At 43.4% G+C, this 18,535-nt stretch overlaps 1 protein-coding gene across 2 annotated transcripts in view; it reads left to right on the top strand.

Moving 5' to 3' along the window:
- The first annotated feature begins 4,699 nt into the window (after window positions 1-4,699).
- The window catches only part of RASSF9 (Ras association domain family member 9), a 128,632-nt gene continuing 114,796 nt past the window's right edge, over window positions 4,700-18,535 (top strand). The window contains exon 1 of one of the 2 annotated variants that reach the window (XM_078678891.1): window positions 4,700-4,916. In XM_078678891.1, coding sequence (XP_078535017.1) covers window positions 4,870-4,916 — 47 coding nt within the window. In that variant the 5' untranslated portion in view covers window positions 4,700-4,869. Of the gene's footprint in view, window positions 4,917-6,569; window positions 6,592-18,535 lie in introns of those variants that run through there. The other variant, XM_078678893.1, reaches the window with a different exon arrangement.

Here is an 18,535-nt window from a genome sequence, read left to right as displayed (position 1 = left end):
CAGAGATGAAATTCTTTTCTCTGCCTTCTCATGCCAGATTTTGACTTTTGTCAGGCCTAGGTAACCTTTTGTTAAATTATTTGGAAGTCTTTTGGTTTGGACTTCTATCGTGCGGTGCTGTTATTATTTTTTTCTCCCTCGTCTGCAGTCTCTCAATGTGTTTCCACCGCAGCTCTTTGTTCCAGCTGAGGAAACTTGTGGCGTGGGACTGCTAGTTTCCCCCGTGGTATGCGCGGCATGCAGAGGGCCTTCATTAATAAGTTACCTATCCCGCTTGGAGTAGATTTGGGCCTTGTGGAGTGTGACGCAGGGGCGGTGGCTGCCAGCAGACTTCAGAGCCGTGGGTGAGTCGGCGCTGACGAGAAACGCCACGGGAAGCGTGTGAGCAGGTGAGCTGCGCGCCCCCTTCTTCCCTGAGGTGAAACGCACACGCACCATTAATCCCGGAAGAAGGAGGAAGGAACGGGAAGAGCAAGCTCCTTGCGGTCGTGATAACTAGCCGGAAGGTCCGCTTTTTTTTCCCCTTAGTGTAACATTACCGGCAACTCCATTAAGTATCACTTGCCGGTACAAGTTAAGGAACTACGCGAATTGATGTAAACATAGCGTTTAAGGACAACGTGTGCGATTGGTGTATGAAACATCACTTACTGCATAAAACCTGCAATCTTACCAGTACGATCATGTTTTATTTCACATGTATTTGTTCTACACATGTAATTTTCCATATTAACATGCTGGGAGGTTTGCTGTCTTCTGGATCTGATGTTCTGATGATCTGGATGTTATTAGGGACGGTTGGCGAGGATGGCTGCAGGGGTTCGGGTCTAGTGCTAGAAGTGTTGTGAGATCCTGCATTTATGTATCCTAGTTTCTCAAGCGGGATTCCTCAGGATTAGTTCAAAAAGAGGTCATTTGGGAACAATGAACTACAGTTTTTTGCTGCCTCATACAATTGTAGAATAAATGAATTTTTGGACCCTATGCTCAGTTTTTCCTATGATATTGATATATGTTAACAGGGATGAGGAAATAGTGGTAGAGAGATACATCGCGACAGAGGAGACTTTTGGAGTGCGTCCTGTTGCATGCAGTTTTGGCACACACCTTTTCTGCCTGTTTTATCCAACCACATTCCTTTGGTTATACCTGGAGAAATGTGTGCAGGTAAAAATGAAGGGCTTGAAAGCACTTTGTCCTGAACACAAAAGAGGTACATTAACGAAACAAGCATTGGCAAAACCAATAAGACTTGCCTACGAGAGAGCTAGTGGCTTTGTCAATGTTTTTAGTCATGTTCTAGAGCAGCACAGCTGCCTTGCAAAATGAAATAAATAGATTTTTAAAAAAGGCTATGAGGCAACCAGCGTTGGCCCAGTCATAGCACTTTTTTATTGCTGGTGAGAGGGTGCAAGGCATTACGGAGGGAGGGCGAGCAATACGGAGGGTGTGGGGGGATAAACTGTAATATGGCCAGCAGTGGTGGAGTAATAGCACATTTTTTGTATTATAGCACTTGGCTGGGGGCAAGCAACAACATTTTTTTGGGGGGGGTCCATGTCTGAAAGTTTATTTTTTTCAAAAAAGCTCTGTGACGCGGCCAGCGCTGGCTCCATCACAGCACTTTGTTTTCTTATGACGGGCAGGAGGGGGGACAACATGGACAGCAGGAAGGGGAAATCAACAACAAAGAGCGTTAAAAGGAGTAGCCAAGCAACAACATGGAAAGTGATCTAAGGTGGGAGAGACTAAGCAACAACTCAGAATGCGGGATGGCAAAAGGAGTCAAGCAACAACATGGCAGAAAGGATGGTACACAAAAACACTGAGGGTAGGAGGGGACAAACAGCAGCAGGAAAGTTGGGAGGGAGCAAGCAACAACACGGAGGGGGGGCATGAGCTCAATGACAAGAGCAGCACGGTGGAGGGAGAAATACATTAGGGAGACATCCTACAAACACATGCACTATTATGGAGTGCTTCAACAAAAAGGAAAACGTAGCTCATGAAATGCAAATAGTGGATGGTCAGAAGTACTTGGGCCATGCTCCATGGGAGGGCCAAGCACAGGAAGAGGAAGTGAAGCAGGCATGCACTGGCCAAAGAGAAGCAAGCAAATGAGAGTGACGACGACACCAACCAATGGCAAGCAATGAGTGTGCTCTAAGCCCACTGTAATCTAACAAAATGTCTCACAAGTAACAGTGCATGCATTATCTCAGGCAAGACCTAAAAATAGTGCAACTCAGCACAGCAACCAGAGAGGTTGGGCTATATTGCGCTAGGGGGAGAGATTGGACAGCAGCATATCTATTAAGATATGGTCTATTCCCAATCACTGGAGCACAAACATGTGTGCATGAACTCTAGCATAGGCTTTGTAGTGGGAGGATACCCTTTTCAGTACAAAATCTTATACTTAAACAAATGTTTAATTTCATGCATGGATGAGTGCAGTACCCTGTACAATTCCAACATGCAATTTCTGAAATGTTTGAAGAAATTAAAAGATTTCTCCAACAAAACACCTTCCTCATGGAGGTGTTATTTTGTGCTGCAAATCCCTGTCTACTACTTTTGGTAGATAGTTCTCTGCATCAAAAACCATGGGTGACAGTGTGTGATTGCCCCATTCATGCATAGCAATCACAAAGTGATAATTGATTTACTGTAAGGGCTACTTTCAAGAACAAAGTTTTGCACTTGAATGTAAATTCTTTATCAACTCTTTGTGCCACTTTGTGTGTCTTCCATGACTTTGCGGCAGTACAAAGTCTTGACTAATCTACCACAGAATGTCAAATAAGACACCATTTGTTCTGGTGTTCACATTGATAGAGCAGCTCGGAATTTCCATCTGGGTCCTCTGACACACTGGTAGTAGGAAATCAACGGCATTGTCTCAGCCAACACTCAGGATTGGCCAAGTGTCTATTTCTGTCAACGGGCAAATTGTTGGTGTATATTCCATAAATGCAAAGTAGGATGGTAGCATTTCCAGAACCTTTTGGGTGTGGAGAGAAACATTATCACTGGCCACATATCATATTTCCCCAAAAATCTATTGGGTCTGTCTCCCGGTGTGTGTTACCATAAAACAAACTTCTTCATGAGATCCTGACCCTTTCCATGGCAGTCTTTCACAGTGCTGAGTATTCCATTGGTACCACACCATGGCATGCTCGATGGAGGAGAAGCTTTCTCTGCTGGCGCCACGCCCTCGTCTGCCATAAGCAGGACTCAAAATTAGGAAGACAGGGCCAGATGTATGAACACAATTTCCCATAGACACAGAATGGGTAAACTGTTTGATACATTTGGCCCACAGACTCCTGTATACGTGGACAGATGTTAATTTGTTAGTTTTTTTGCAATTTCTGCATTACCACTTCCTTAAACTAATCACACAGGGCCAAATGTAGGAGCCCTAATACCGGTCAGAAACGGCCGATTTTGGCCGTTTCCGACCGGTATTAGGGTTTTCAGATGTAGGGCATGCATTTACAGAATCGGTATTTTACCGATTCTGTATTTACCGATTCGGTAAAATTACCGAATCGGTAAATACAGACTCGGTAAAATACCGATTCTGTAAATGCAGATGTAGCTGGCACATGTCAGAGTGCCTCAGGGCTTTAAGAATCGGTATTTTACCACCCAATCCAATTGGGTGGTAAAATACCGAATCCAGGTGTGCATGCACATGTGTGCATGCACACCTGTGCCATGTGACACACAGACATGCCCTTAGGGCATGTCTGTGTGCCACATGGCGCACATGCCTATTTTTGGGGTGCCAGAGAGTGTCAAAGTGACACCCCCTGCACCCTTGCTGGAATCGGTATTTACCGATTCGGTAATTACCGAATCGGTATTTCCCATTGATTCCTACGGGCTTCACAGCCCATAGGAATCAATAGGAAATACCGATTCAGTATTTACCGAATCGGTAAATACCGAATTTTGACGATTCGGTATTTCCACAACTGGAAATACCTACATCTCCCACCTTAATATTTACTGATTCATAAATACCGAATCGGTAAAATTCGGTATTTATGAATCTGTAAATATCATTTACCTACATCTAGCCCCAGGTCTCCAGATACATATTTGTTTTGCCCTATCTTAAATGTGCGCACTTGTCCCTCTCACATATTCCCAAGTGCAAGAATAACCAACTAAACATTTTGGGGGAAAGTTTTGAAAGTTTCTAAAAGTCACAAAACCATGTTCCTCAAACATCGTTTGTTTCCACATAGTTAAAACTGGGAATTTAAAAAGTTCTTTAGTTCAAGTCCTAATTCCCTTCCTTTGGTAGACACTCCACTCACGCCCTCTTGGCGCGTTGTGAATGGCTAGATCTGTGAGAGACGCAGTTGTTTACTTATATGATTGTTTACATGAGAGGACTCCCAGGGTCGCCTAACCATAGTTGCCCCTCCCTGACACTCCCTTTCACTCCCCCTCCAGTACCTCTCTGGGTGGCAACTCGACAGCTCTTAAACGCCAGTTAAGGCATCAAACAAAACAGCTCCTTTCACTGCTGCAGAGCCCCGGCTGGCCTGAAAGGTTAGAAGGAATGTCAATAAAAGCCCGATCACAATAGAGGGTTTTGCTGCTGCTGCTTAAGGCGCTTCCGTGAGCTTGGAGTTGGGCAGGACTCCAAGAGAGCTGCAGCCCCTGCGCTGGCTGCTGCTCGCAGTCACTGCCGAGGGACTTGCTCAACTACTCACTTCTCGGCACAGCTCTCACCCCGCCTACCGCGAGCGCAGTCTGTGGTACTTGGTCCGCGTCCCGGGGCAGGAGGAGAGGGAGCCAGGGCGTCACTGGCACGGATGCCGCTGTCCTGAGCGCTCACCCACCGCCATGTCCCCATTCGGGAGGAACACGTCAAAGACACGTCGTAAACAGAGGTAAGAGACCTGCTGACGTCTGCTGCCGCCCACTGACCCGGTTTTAACTTTTAAGGGAGATGGGACCAAGGGCTGCTTATCCTTGTATTCACTGCCACCTTTTCGACCAACTTTTACTTGCCTCAGTCACACTTTTTGTTCAGTTGAATAGTTTCGCAGAAATGATAATCAGGGGAAGTTCTAAACACTGCCTCACACGTGGGTGCAAAGTTTCCACCTCGCCTGTGCCCCGTCACCCACTGCCTCACTCCCGCTCCTCTTTGTCTTTCATAGATGAGATTTTTTTCTGCACGTTCCATCAACACTTTTATACGGTTCTGTTAGTAAACAGAAAAGAGGATGTTAATACTTTAGTAACATGTTTACGACTGCATATTTCTAAACAAGTACTACTACTATAAGATTATCGTGAATCGAGGTAATGTATTTTGATTGTATCATACTTTGCTCTCTCTATTATTCAATTTCATTCCACACATTGTTTTTATTGATTTATTTCCCTTGTACTTGTGCAATGGTGAATGATTACTTGTACGAAGTATTATTATTATTGTCTTATTAATACTCTCAAATAAACCAATTTTGAACTTAGAAAAGAGGATGTTAGTTTTAAGAGCACGTTCCCTTTCTCGAGCTTCTCAGAGTAACTGAGGCTGTCTGTCGGGCTGAGTCCGGGTTCTCTTTGGCACAGACAAACAGTGCACAGATCCGATGACGGCATGTACAATTAAATAAAAGTACAATGCTGAAAAGTACCCGAATGTACTTTTAGAAAGACACAAATACTTGAGTTAGTGAGGGAAGTGAGCGGCAGTGATGCTGTCCTCGTGACGTGCGCTAGAACATGACGTACCCGAGCAGGGTATTCTTGCAGCACCCCAGACTCTGCCAACTGAAGGGCTATTCGTGCTGGCTTTCGTTTTGCCTTTACAGTCTTATTCTCCCCACCCCTGATCTAACAATAGTTTCAACTTCTCTGGTGGGAACTTTTATTTAGATAATACACATTTTGGAGACTAATGACTGTGCTCCTGGATACATTAGCACTCTACACGTGGAAGATACGATTAACGTAGTGTGCTCGCACCGACATAAACTTCCCGACAATTAAAAAAACCACACACTTTTTACTTGTTTGTTTGAGCTCTTGTGTATTTGTCAAGCGTTCGTGTATTGGTCAAGCGTTCAGAAGGCCGCGCATCAAAGCACTGGTAGTATGGGGGAATGGGCCAGCGGAGGATAAAGGAAAGAAGCATGTTTTTCTTCATGCACGCTTTGTTTAGTTGTTGATCTTTAAACTAACAACTTTTATTTCTTTTTCCCAATAAAGGGTTTTTCGCTCTCAGCCATCATGGCCGCATGCTTATATTGCATATACTCTATTAGAAAAATTACGTATTTTACACACCTTTGAGGACAAGTGGGTGTATACAACCCGCTTTTTGGGTTAGATATTTTTCTCGTGGCTTCCAGCCAGCCGATGCGTTTCCCACGTATCTAGCTTTGACCTCCGGCAGTGACATATTTATTTCCTTCCTGAGTTTTTCAGTTTTCCTGAAGTTTCAAATGTTTTTATGGGACAGCAGGTCCGCGCCACCGTGGGGTCCCTGCCTTCTGCTGTACTCGTGCGACACGATTCAAAATATATTCTGTAAGCGCATTAAACCAACAGCAGGTGCGTCTCGTGTATGTCTGCGCATGTTTACATCGTGCTGCACCCGACTTTCGATCTTGTTTTCTAAAGCAAACTGAAAGTTGATAAAGGGGGCATTCGTTTTTACATGAGACGGCTTGTTCTTCTGGAAAGTCCCAGCCTCACACACCATTGCTTAAAGAGAGTCAGTCGTTCCTCAGGTCTGTTTACATTGCTGTTTGACTGAGGGTTCAGATGGAGACGACTTGTGTCGCACTCACTCCCATGCGCTTTGAAGGCACTTATTTATGCTATGCATTTGCACGTAATTTGTAAATGACTATTTTAAGCTGCACCTTTATGTATTAATATTTATTGCGCCGATTGTAGTTGGGATCAGCAGGGAGCTGGGTAAAGGCTAGGCAGGTCTTGAGAGAATTGTGGGGCTTTGTTTGGTTACATCTCGTGGTTTTGTGTTTTTAAACAAACAGTGACAGTCCCACTTTAAAGCGTGGAGGTCCAACGGAGGTTCAGGAGGGCTGGATCGAGGAATCCAGGAAAAAAAAACTAGATATGTAAATGAGCTCCCTGTAGGTTCATTGTAGGGCAACTTATTTCATGTAGATATCTTGAAAATCTGTTAAACACCCGCCCCTCCCAGACAAACATTGGACACCCTTAGTTCAAAGAGAACCATAGCAAATTATTTGTGTACTGGCCATAAATAAGTGTGATTTGGGGACATTCCCAAAAATATCGCCCGACAATCAAAGTAATATTCTTCCTAAATAACATAGATTATATGCACAATGCAGACACATCTCCATGATCACACCTGGTGCTGCTGCAGCTTGTATTTAAGGTGCTGGAGTCACTGAATTTCATCTTGGCAAATCACCAATCCTGGGCCAGGCCTGTGCGGGAGCCGGTGGTTGTATTACTTAGGTGACGGTCTGCTCCTCTTCCTGTCGTGGTGTGCTGGCAATGCAGCCCGGCATTGCAGATGCACTGGCAACTTTAAGGGCTTGCAGCCGCCTGACCCACTGTACCACCCTGTCTTGTGCAGATGGCATGTTTGTGTGGGCCTCTGATTTGTCAACCTCCCACCACCCTCGGATTGAGCTGGGGGAAAACAGAGGAGCGAAACAAGAGTATTGTGACATTTGCAAAATCTCGCACATTTTGTGAAGGTCTAACTACTGTAGATGTATAAAGCGCACTGACACCTTTAGGCTTCCTTGCAATAAATAACAAAGCCTTGCTTTGCCATGTGTTAAATGTTTAATATTAAGCCTTGCCTGGACATACAGTAATCTCTCTCTCTCTTTGTCTCTGTCTCTGTCTCTGTCTCTCTCTCTCTCTCTCTCTCTCTCTCTCTCTCTCTCTCTCTCTCTATATATATATATATATATATATATATATATATATATATATATATATATATATATACATTAAGAGCATATACCGGAAAACATCTGTCCCCTAATTGTCCTCTGTCGAATTTTGGAGCTTGTAAAAACAAATATTTAGATGGCTGCAGTGTCCTGCTAGGAGTGTATGGATTGACCCTTCGAAGAAGGAAGCTTGGATTTGTACCATACAAGGTTCAATGGACAGTGTTGAGCACATCAAAGGTTGTATGTCTGTGTGTTGGAAGGCCAAGAAGGCCACCCAGATGGCAGCTGATAAAAAAGAATTGGGTGCTCCAGCTGCCAATCTGGATGCTTGCTTTAGGATCCATTAGAGGCGACGAATAAGGAATGCTTTTGTACTTGGGCAAAGACTATGACACTTGTCTAGTCTTGAACCAATAATCGCAGCAATATGTTTGATTTTTGCCCTCCCAGGTTAAATGCGACAGAACTGGGTGGAATCGGCGCAACTAAAAAGCACAAGATGAAACAACTGCTGGCCCTTGAGCATCCATCTGTAGCTCCACTTTCATCTTAAGACCTAAACGTTTTGTGGTTTAGATATTGAAGGGCTTGTGATGCAAGCAGGCAGCCGGCGGTGGTGAAGTTGTACATGATTGCAAGGCCAACCAGCAGAATCTCCTTATTGTCCATATTTAGCTTGAGCCAGTGTTGGTTCATCCGAGTATGGACCAAGGTCAAACAGTTCTGTGTCATCTGAGGTTAGTGACTTGAATTTAAATATTAGCCGGATGACATCATAATCATATGTATATAAACTCAGGCTGCTGGATCGACCTAGAGATTCTAATGGCATCAAGAATATATTCAAACACGGCAGCGATAGGGAAGAACCCTGGGGCACCACAGCTGGTCTGTTTGGATGATGACAGATTCTGGTCAAATATCACTTGTTGGCCTCTGCCAACGAAGAAGGAGAAAGCTATTGCAGTACTGTACTGTCAATGGCAATATTTTGAATTTCTTTTATTAGGAAGGCATGGTCAGAGGTGCTGAAGATGGCAGATGAGTCTAACAGTATCAACCCTGGGCATATCACCATCTGCAGCCAGCTGTAAACCATCCACCACAGCCAGAAGGGTTAGTTCTATGCTCCTTCTAGCTCGACGTCTAATTTGGCAGTCATCTAAGATGCTTTTGAACTCCAGAAAAATAATCAAATACCCTTAAGGTCAGAGGCTAAGGATTAAGGGTCATCCCCTAGTTCTAGTGCCAATGCAGTGTGGTAGCTAATACAGTATACGGTTCTGGGGAGTGGTACAGGCCAATCCCCAGCCTGTTGGTCCTCAGCCCTGGGACCTAAGTCTGAGAGCCCAAGCACAGTTTGCTGCCAGTCACTAACCAAATTACCTTGATATATTAGGCATGTAGGACGCTTATTTTGTTGCCAGGATAATCACGTTTGTGCACTATCTAAATGTAGCATGCTATGTCAAGGAACAGGAGTGGGCAACCGAGGAAGCAGCCCACCCTCTCCGGCTACCACCATTGCACACCCCAACTTTGGATGAACTGTCGTAGACATCAAGTTGGTAGCTCCTGGGCCTGCTGGAATGCCCGGCCAACACCCTTATTCCAGCTTTTACAAACAACCTAAGAAATATTAATCTTCATATGAAATATTATTAAAAGTTTCAGAAATATCCTGTGCTCTCCCATTGGTTCTACAGCTGCTGCTCTTGGCCTTTGAACTCCACACCCTTTGCACATAGGAAGGTCAATGTTCAAAACTTTGTGTAAGTTTCCCTTGCTGCTCTGAACGAGCAGAGGAAGGAGGGTTGAAATGAAAACACCACTCACAGTGAAGCAATGTTTGCTCTGCCTTCTCTTTTAGGCCGTGGAATGTTAATCACACAAACTCGACAACAGCTACCGTGAGCTTAAGTATGAGTGGCAGGAGTATAATTGTGCCGCTGCTGGTGGCACTGACAATGGTATGAGGAAACGCAGGCCGAGGCAAGCACTACAAAACAGGTGCTGCTGCCCTTTCTCAAGCTTCTTAATATCAAATACTTTCTGAGTGGGCAGGGGTGAGTGCCCACGAGGAGCAGCTGCGGAGCTTGTGGTGCGTAGATTAATGTTAGAAAGAATGCTCTTCCTTCCTCCTTTTTCCTCCTTCGCCTACTTTCTTCTTTCTTCTTCCACTCATGTATAAGCCTTGTCCATGTATGTAAATATATATTTTTTTATATACAATAAAGAATTTCGGAAATAAAAAAAAAGAAAGAATGCTTCTATTGTATAATCTTAAGAAATGTCTCATAACACAGCCTGTGGTGCAAGCACATCTGCTTGACTGGCGTAAAGAAAAGCTGTGTTACAGACTACTTCACCGAGCCGCATCAGTGACACAGACATGAAGCAGACTTACAAAACAAGGTCCACTAGCCCTTTGATACAAGCCATGCTGGCGTGGAGGCTGCCGGGATTGCTTTGGGGTGGGGGGAGAAAGGGGAGTGGCAACAGCTTTGCTTCCTGCAGTCTGAAATACTCAGCTGGACGTTGCTTCTGTCAGGAACCAGGCCTGGGCGAGGGGTGAGCCTTATATCTGATATCCCATAGTCAGGCGCACACTGATTCAAGAAAATACATACATACACAGTAATAAAGAGCATATGTTTAGCCAATGAGGGGAAGGCCAAGTGGAAACCAGTGTGTGAAGGTCGTAACTCCACCCGATAGTTGTACAACTGAATGGAGAGGGATGAAGTTGCCCCCCGTAACACAGACACACACCCACCCACCCAGCCATCAGATGTTTAAAGTACCTAAACGGTGTATCAGGACCTTTGGGGGAAGAAAAGCTGTGCAACGTGTCTGGGGAATACAGCACTAAGCTGCTGCTCACTAAATTGTTGCCTGTGTGTGATGTGGGCAAGTACAGATGTCTCTCTTAATTCCCTCTCTCACCACCCATGCATGCTCGATCTAATTAATCACACAGTATCTGCTCTCTGCAAATAAACACAGCTGTATTTCAAATGAACAAAGTGATTTCAAGCTACACACAAGCAAAATAATTATTAAAAAAATGATGTAGAAATAGCTAACAATTACCAATTGAAAAGAGGCCATTCTTAATAATTGAATCAAATATTATCTTGCTTTCTTTACAATTATTGTACTATTCGTTCTTTACTTTATCAGAAAGAAGAAAAGTGTTTTAATGCTAAAAGACAAGTATGGAATCCAGGTATGCCACAGAAGTTCAGATAGGTGCTTATCTACAAATGGGGTGCTTTTCACCTTGTCGGTTTGAATGACTTCATAGCATAGCATGGCAGGTTGCCGTGTTAAGATTGTGCCAAACATTAGCAAAAGCCCCAAAAGTTGATTTCTTTTTGCCTGTGCATACAACTCTAAAAGCAAAATAGCTTTTTGACTGGTGTGCTGCAAATCGCCGTACTGTTCCTGACATGTATATAAAGTGTACAGCCAGCCCAAGCGGTCTCATGATGGTATCGACACACAACAGGGATCCCAACTCAACGCAGGGATCTTTTGGTTCTATTGACACATGACGTGTTTCTTGTTGGCCAACTCAATGGTGCTCATTTTATTGACCTTAGATGAATGGCCAAGTGGAGCTTGATGCCAAACCCAGGCTCCTTTACTGGATACTTTAGTCCATTGAGTCAGCAGACATATGCTGTGTGCTCACAGCCTCTAGTACCACTTGGAATCTCCCAGTGAAAGTGTTGACCCTTTTTGACCGCTACTCTCCTGCAGTTGTATATCGGTCAGTAACTGAGTATTTCCCTTATATGAGAAAGGAAGCCTCCCCTTGTTCCCGAAAACTAGTAGCATATTTTGTGGACATTCTGCTGGCATTCTTTGCTTTCGTGTAAAATGTTGAAGCATAAATAGTTCTAATTTTTCATGAAATGTTGTTCAGTAGTAATCTTTTTCATTATGTATTGCTCTTTTGTGCTTATTATGAGCCCTGTTTTTACTTTCAAATACTCCTTTGTGGTTGCTCAAGCAGGCTTGGCTCCCCAAGGTCTCTGTATGAGGTAGCATGATTTAAGCGCCAGGCGGGAGGAGCAAGCATCACAAGAAAGTGCTTATTTTACAATTACAACTACTACTACAGTGACTACTGTTGCTACAACTAATAATGTTAACTTTGGTAATAACTTATTTTGATGTAACATGTGGAGAAGTGTGGCTCAAATGGTTAGAGTTAATTGAAAAAACAATGGCCCTTGACAAGGGAAATTTACCAGTTCCAATAATTATAGGCCACAATGTGCACTATAATGAACACATAGTCCAGCCGGACTATAAAATTTATTCAATGTTAAGATAATCAAATTTCAGCAACAAACAATAAAACAAAGGGACACAATCCTGCATCCACAGTGCTGCACACACAATACACATAACATATAACTAAGGTTTTTCAGGCATTTACAAGAGCAAGAGCGAAGGACATTAGGTTATAATCGCTTCACATATGTGAAAAACACATGAATTTTAGCACTTCATAGTGAACTTAGTGTTTAACCACATATTGTTTGTCGACGGCGTTTCGATCCAATCACAAATAATGGATCATCATCAGGACATGTAATAGGTTTGCCTGAAATAAAAGGCCTTGTGTTTAGGCTAGGTGCATGAGGGTTGAGTTGGCACCAGAACTGTGCAGGTTCGGGTAACCTAGATAAGAGGTTAACCCACGTCTAAGGAATTCTCTGGGGATCAGGCTGTTAGGCGAGACGTGCTCCCGCTAGACGGACAATCATTGGGCAGTCAATCGATGTAATCGTCGATGTGATCGTTGTCCAATTAACCTGGGAGCTTCAGGTTCAATCTCCCTGCTACGAGACTAGATAGCATTTGTAAGGGCTCCTTTTGTTCACAATGGAACAATGTACATCATCCCGGTACCGAATCGCGCTGTGGAGTCCATTTATTTCAGGCAAACCTATTACATGTCCTGATGATGATCCATTATTTGTGGCCTATAATTATTGGAACTGGTAAATTTCCCTTGTCAAGGGCCATTGTTTTTTCAATTAACTGATACCCCAGGTCCTTGGTTACTTTGTGGGTTCCCTTGTTTTTGATATCAAATGGTTAGAGTGGCAGACCCTGATGCAGAGGTCTAACCCGGGACCAGGGTTCAATACCCTCCTTGGCGGGTCTTGGGCTCAATTTCCTCGGCGAACACCAAGGGGCCCCAGGGGGATTTGGACAAGGATTTATACAGGCAGCCCCCCACTCATCATGATCCACATTACACTATGCCTGTCCTTATAAGTTCTACGGGTAAACACCCACAACCAGTCGATATATCTATTATCATCAACAGAGGGTATATCTATCGCCTACTGTCCGCTGTGTGCTACCTTCAGTCACTCTTTATATAGATGCTCATATTTAAAACCTAGTGTGCGTGTGTAACCATACTCCATGTGCTGGGCTAATGACCCTCTCTACCCTTCTCTAATGAAAAAAGGGGAGGGGGGGTTGGCAATGCCTCACGAGAGCAACACCCAAAGGAGGAAGTGTCAAACTGGTACTCGCCTGACTCCTCACTTTCTCATCATCAGCAATTGCCAACCCAAAAATAAAGGGGATAAAATGTGCACAAAAAGAAAACTCTGTGTAGTTATGTGAGTGACCCTGTGATAATAGGACCTATCCTCCGGAGTATGAGTTATAGGCCCCACCAAGTTAAAAAGAACTCAGCTCCACTAGCATCTCCAACTTTATTCTGTGCCGTGTGCCTGTTCTAGTTAAAAACAACCAACATGTTTCATCGCCGCAAGTTACTTTACCGGCGAGAGTTTTCTTTTTGTGCACATTTTATCCCCTTTATTTTTGGGTTGGCAATTGCTGATGATGAGAAAGTGAGGAGTCAGGCGAGTACCAGTTTGACACTTCCTCCTTTGGGTGTTGCTCCCGTGAGGCATTGCCAACCCCCCCTCCCCTTTTTTCATTAGAGAAGGGTAGAGAGGGTCATTAGCCCAGCACATGGAGTATGGTTACACACGCACACTAGGTTTTAAATATGAGCATCTATATAAAGAGTGACGGAAGGTAGCACACAGCGGATAGTAGGCGATAGATATACCCTCTGTTGATGATAATATCTTAATTTCCTCGGACCTGACAATTCTCTCCTCGGTGCCTTTTCTAATCATGGGTCCCACTCTGTGACTCTGGGCAATAGCTTGCTTGATCTCCACAACAGCCCCAAAAGCGCTGGGATGCCTGGTTTCATCCTGGGGGGTGCCCAGGAGTGGACACTCACAGGGAAAACCAGGAAGGGTTCCTAAGCGGTATTCGGACAACGCCGGGACACTACCTCAGGGAAGTAGCTGTGCGCTCTATAAATACCGGTACATTTACATTTACATCGAATGTATTCCGTTTCGGAATACTGTAAAAACTGCTGTTATTGGTGCCCAGTTAAATGCTGTTCATCCACTGTTCTCAGAAGTATGGAAGGCTGAGTTAGCAATGCCAGGATTCTCACGCATGACATGAGGGTAGAGCAGATGTCAGCTGCAAGCATTTAAATAACTGAACCCTTTTATTGCCTTAGTTCCTGACTGTGATCACTGCAGTGCGTGTGCTCACTTGCCATGAAAGGCCAATGACTGTAACACTTTTCTTTTTTTGTTTATTTAAGGGAAGGTCACGTTTAATTAGCACCTTAATGACTTGTCGGTCCGAAGTGGCTCCCCCTGTCACGATGAGTCTTTCTAATATGTGCATATTCATGAAGCGCACAAAATGCCATGCAAGCATACTGTGTGGACACCACTTGCCGTCTTTCTGTTGCCAGATGTCCCCATTAAAAAACTCACTGAAATATACTATAAATAGTTTCAGTTGTAGATGAATCTAAACGACTCTAAAGAACATCTCCAAATACACCTGTTAGTTGAATCAACAGGCACTGGCAAAGACAATGGGTCTCCGCGCTAATAGGCTAAGCTTTCGGCTTTGCCAATGCTTTTTAAATTACTATTGTTGTTACATGCATACTCATGTCTCATGATGCATGGGCACAAATGTATATAAAAGAAATCCCATTTCAAGAGGGTCGATGATATGGGTTCATGCATCACAACGCACACATGCGCTATGGAGAGGCAGGTCATTGAGACCCATTGTGACTATTCTCATATTATTAATTTAGTGTTCAAACATACTGTATGAACCTGTTTAAGTAGCTGCCTGGCCTGCTTAAAAATATGTATATTTATTTGAAACAGTGAGGGTGATGGAGAGTGTGATGTGGAGTATTCAGTAATGGGGAAGGGATACAAAAAGTAAGTACACAGGGAAATAGGTACAACCTGGGAAGCAGGAGAAAGAGCTTAAGGAAAAGAATGATAGGTAAAAAAAGAGGTCTCTTAAGTTAGCGTTCGAAATACACAACCCATCCAATCAGAACACTGTGAGACCAAAATGCTGCTAGGTGGAACCAACACTAGAACAGGGAGAATAAACATTGAATCAAGAGCAGACCACTGAGACCGGAAACAAAGCCATCCAATCGTGAGCAAGGGGCTTACTCAAAGCCGACTCTAGGCATATGTGTACGTATCGAAAACAATAGGTCTGTCTACAGACACCTAAAGCCTGTAGCTGAGAGCTTAAAGGGCAAGAACACCAGTGATCTATAGGGACACAGTGCACAGCACGCACTACAGATTGAATTGTCTTTTAATGAATCATGGGTGGTGTTACACAACTCACTGGCGCTCAATGCACCACCTCTCAGAGGATAAAAGCCTCAATGGGCGTTCCTGAATTCAAATCTGTGATGTTACAGACAGCTTGCTCTACTGGAGACTTAATTCTGTTAGTTAATATGTCAGCTCTCTCATAATCTCCATCTCTAATCTTCCATTTCAAACCTGAGTAGAGGAAAACCCTTGGGAATACCCAGGGCTTTAAGTGGAATGACAAAGCTAAGGGATCCCACTTTTCAACACACTCATTATTTTTCTAGTGTCCAGTACACTATTTCACGATACCCCTGACGAAGGGAAATATCCCAAAATGCATTGGGTGAATTTTAAATAAAGTTGTGACATGTGGAAACTTCTCCTGTTTATGGACATTCTTGAATGTGATATGGAAATGAGTATAATAAATTGATGAAAAATGAAAAAGGTGATCGGTAAAAAGCGATTGAGCAAACAACTGGATGAACTGAAGAATAGAAATATGAAATTGATTTATTTGATTAATTGGTAACGGATATGGCTGTGCAGCTGGCGAGGGATCGACAAAGGTCCCTGTGTGTCTGTTTTACATTGCAATGCGCAATTGGGCGGAGCTCAAATCCAGCTTGCACACCTATGTATGTCTGAAGCAGTTAAGCGTGGATGTATAATGGAGTCACTGGTGTGCATCCCACCACTACTAATGTACTTAGCATAGTGTGCCACCCCAATGGTATTTGTTGCTTCTGCCGTTGCATACATATATATAGTACAACAAGTAACATTACAACCAAAAGTCAGGGCTATTGGCTTTGCCAGTGGTTGTTAGTTGTGTAAGATAAATACGCCACAACAATGGATTCCTTGAATAGAATATTGAAAATGCTTCAGTTCTGAAATGATGAGACTGTGAAAGAACTGCACTGAGACTATTTGAAGTGACATCAGTTGCAGTGAAGGGTGGTACTGATGCAGAGTTAAGATTTATGTTTTCCACCCGAGGGCAAATATGGAGAGCCCGATAGAGACCCGTCTCAGCACCTGCTTTTTAGAACTGATGGTGCTCAGCACCGGCAGGACCTGGCCCTCCTAAAGCCCTGGCAATACCACTACATTATAACACTAGAAGAGAAGTGTGGCTCAATGGTTAGAGCGGCAGACCCTAATACAGAGGTCTAGCCCGGGACCAGGGTTCAATTACCCGCCTCAATTACCCGCCTCGGCGGGTCTTGGGCTCAAAAATTCCACGGACCTGATAATTCTCGCCTCGGTGCCTATTCCAATCATGGAGTCCCACTCTGCAACTCTGGGCAATAGCTTGCTTAATCTCCGCAATGGCCCCCACAACGCTGAGGATGCCTGGCCTCCACCTTGGGGGTGCCCAGGAGTGGACACCTCACAGGGAAAGCCAGGATGGGTTCCACAGAGGTATTCGTACAAGCGCCTTGAGACCCTTGCGGGTGAGTAGTGCGCTATACAAGTATTCATTTTTTAATTTAGAATTTAAACTACATTTACACATTGTCTTTGGAGCATTGAATCAAACGATTGGCTCGCTATTCTAGTTATCACTTTATTAGTTTTAGACAAGTGTATTTCTTCTTTTTGGAATACGAATTTTGTGGTGTTATAATTGCTTTTGTAAAAACAAGCATGTCACCTCTGTTCAGTTCCACCTTCATTAGCGACTAGAAAGATAAATAATCCAGATTAATTAATTGCTCCCCCATAAAACAATATGCAGAACATTGCTTGAAAGTATTATCAAACGGAGAAAAACTACATTTATCGAGGAACCTAAAGCCAGAAGACAAAATTCCTTAGACTATATTACAACTGAGAAAGCTTGAGGTTGTGGGAACTCTTTGTTCACCAAGCTGCAAAACTATGGAATGAAATGCTGGTTGCTTCTCTTGAGTGTCTTCTGGCTTTCCAGATACGAATTAAATGTCATTGGTTCTTAGTCTTTCACTGCCTACATTATTCTACACTGCCCAGCACAGAGCACTGCAAAAAGAGTTTTACCACCCATCGTTACACTTCCAAATGTTTCAGCATCCTCCTGCCACTTTCACTCTCACAGTACTGAAATCCCTTCACACGAATAGGTGCTGTAAAAGTCATTCCGGTGGCCATTTCTTAAACGTGATACATGGACATGTTAATATTTATTTAACACAGTTCTATATTGAAGAACCAGATACATCTTTTCATGCACTTTTTCTTTAGACATTATATTATATTGTATATTGAATACATCTATCATGTAAAAAAGAGGAACCCAGAAGTACTCCACGAAAGGCAGAATACCCAGGAAGATGGGTTTGAAAACTAAATATAAGTAGTCTTTTCAAAAAACCTGAAACACTTTCAGGTATTGAAGATTTACATATAGTAAAATGTAGTCAAGCAACAAATGTGAACAAACTCTGCGAAAGAGATGGTCTCATAAATAACAAAGCAAAATAGCAGCTACAAATTCCACTGGCCTCTCCTCTTCTCTTCTATGGAGATGAATAATCATACTTTTCTCCACATTCCCTTCTAGTTCATTGAACTTAGCAGTACAAGACTTATTATATAATATATCTTGTGTATATTTATTGTATGAGCTTTTTTGCACTTTATCTTTTGGTCTGGCAGAGAATATGATTGATTAATTCTGTATGTACAAGCAAAGAAACGCATTTGAGGTCACAGTACAAGTTTTTTTGTTGCAGTCTTATATAGCGCAAACCCGACCCGAAGGTATTGGAGTGCTTTACATGAGCACTTTCGTTACACCGCCACCAATGGTTGATGCACCAATTCATTGTTAAAAGCCAGGAGGAAGGTTTATGAATACTCACAAGTTACGCTATTGCT

This window comes from Lissotriton helveticus, chromosome 1_1 (genome assembly GCF_964261635.1).
Source record: "Lissotriton helveticus chromosome 1_1, aLisHel1.1, whole genome shotgun sequence".
NCBI classification, from domain to species: domain Eukaryota; kingdom Metazoa; phylum Chordata; class Amphibia; order Caudata; family Salamandridae; genus Lissotriton; species Lissotriton helveticus.
Note: the sequence above shows the minus strand (reverse complement) of the source record. Positions and strands in the feature narration are given on the sequence as shown.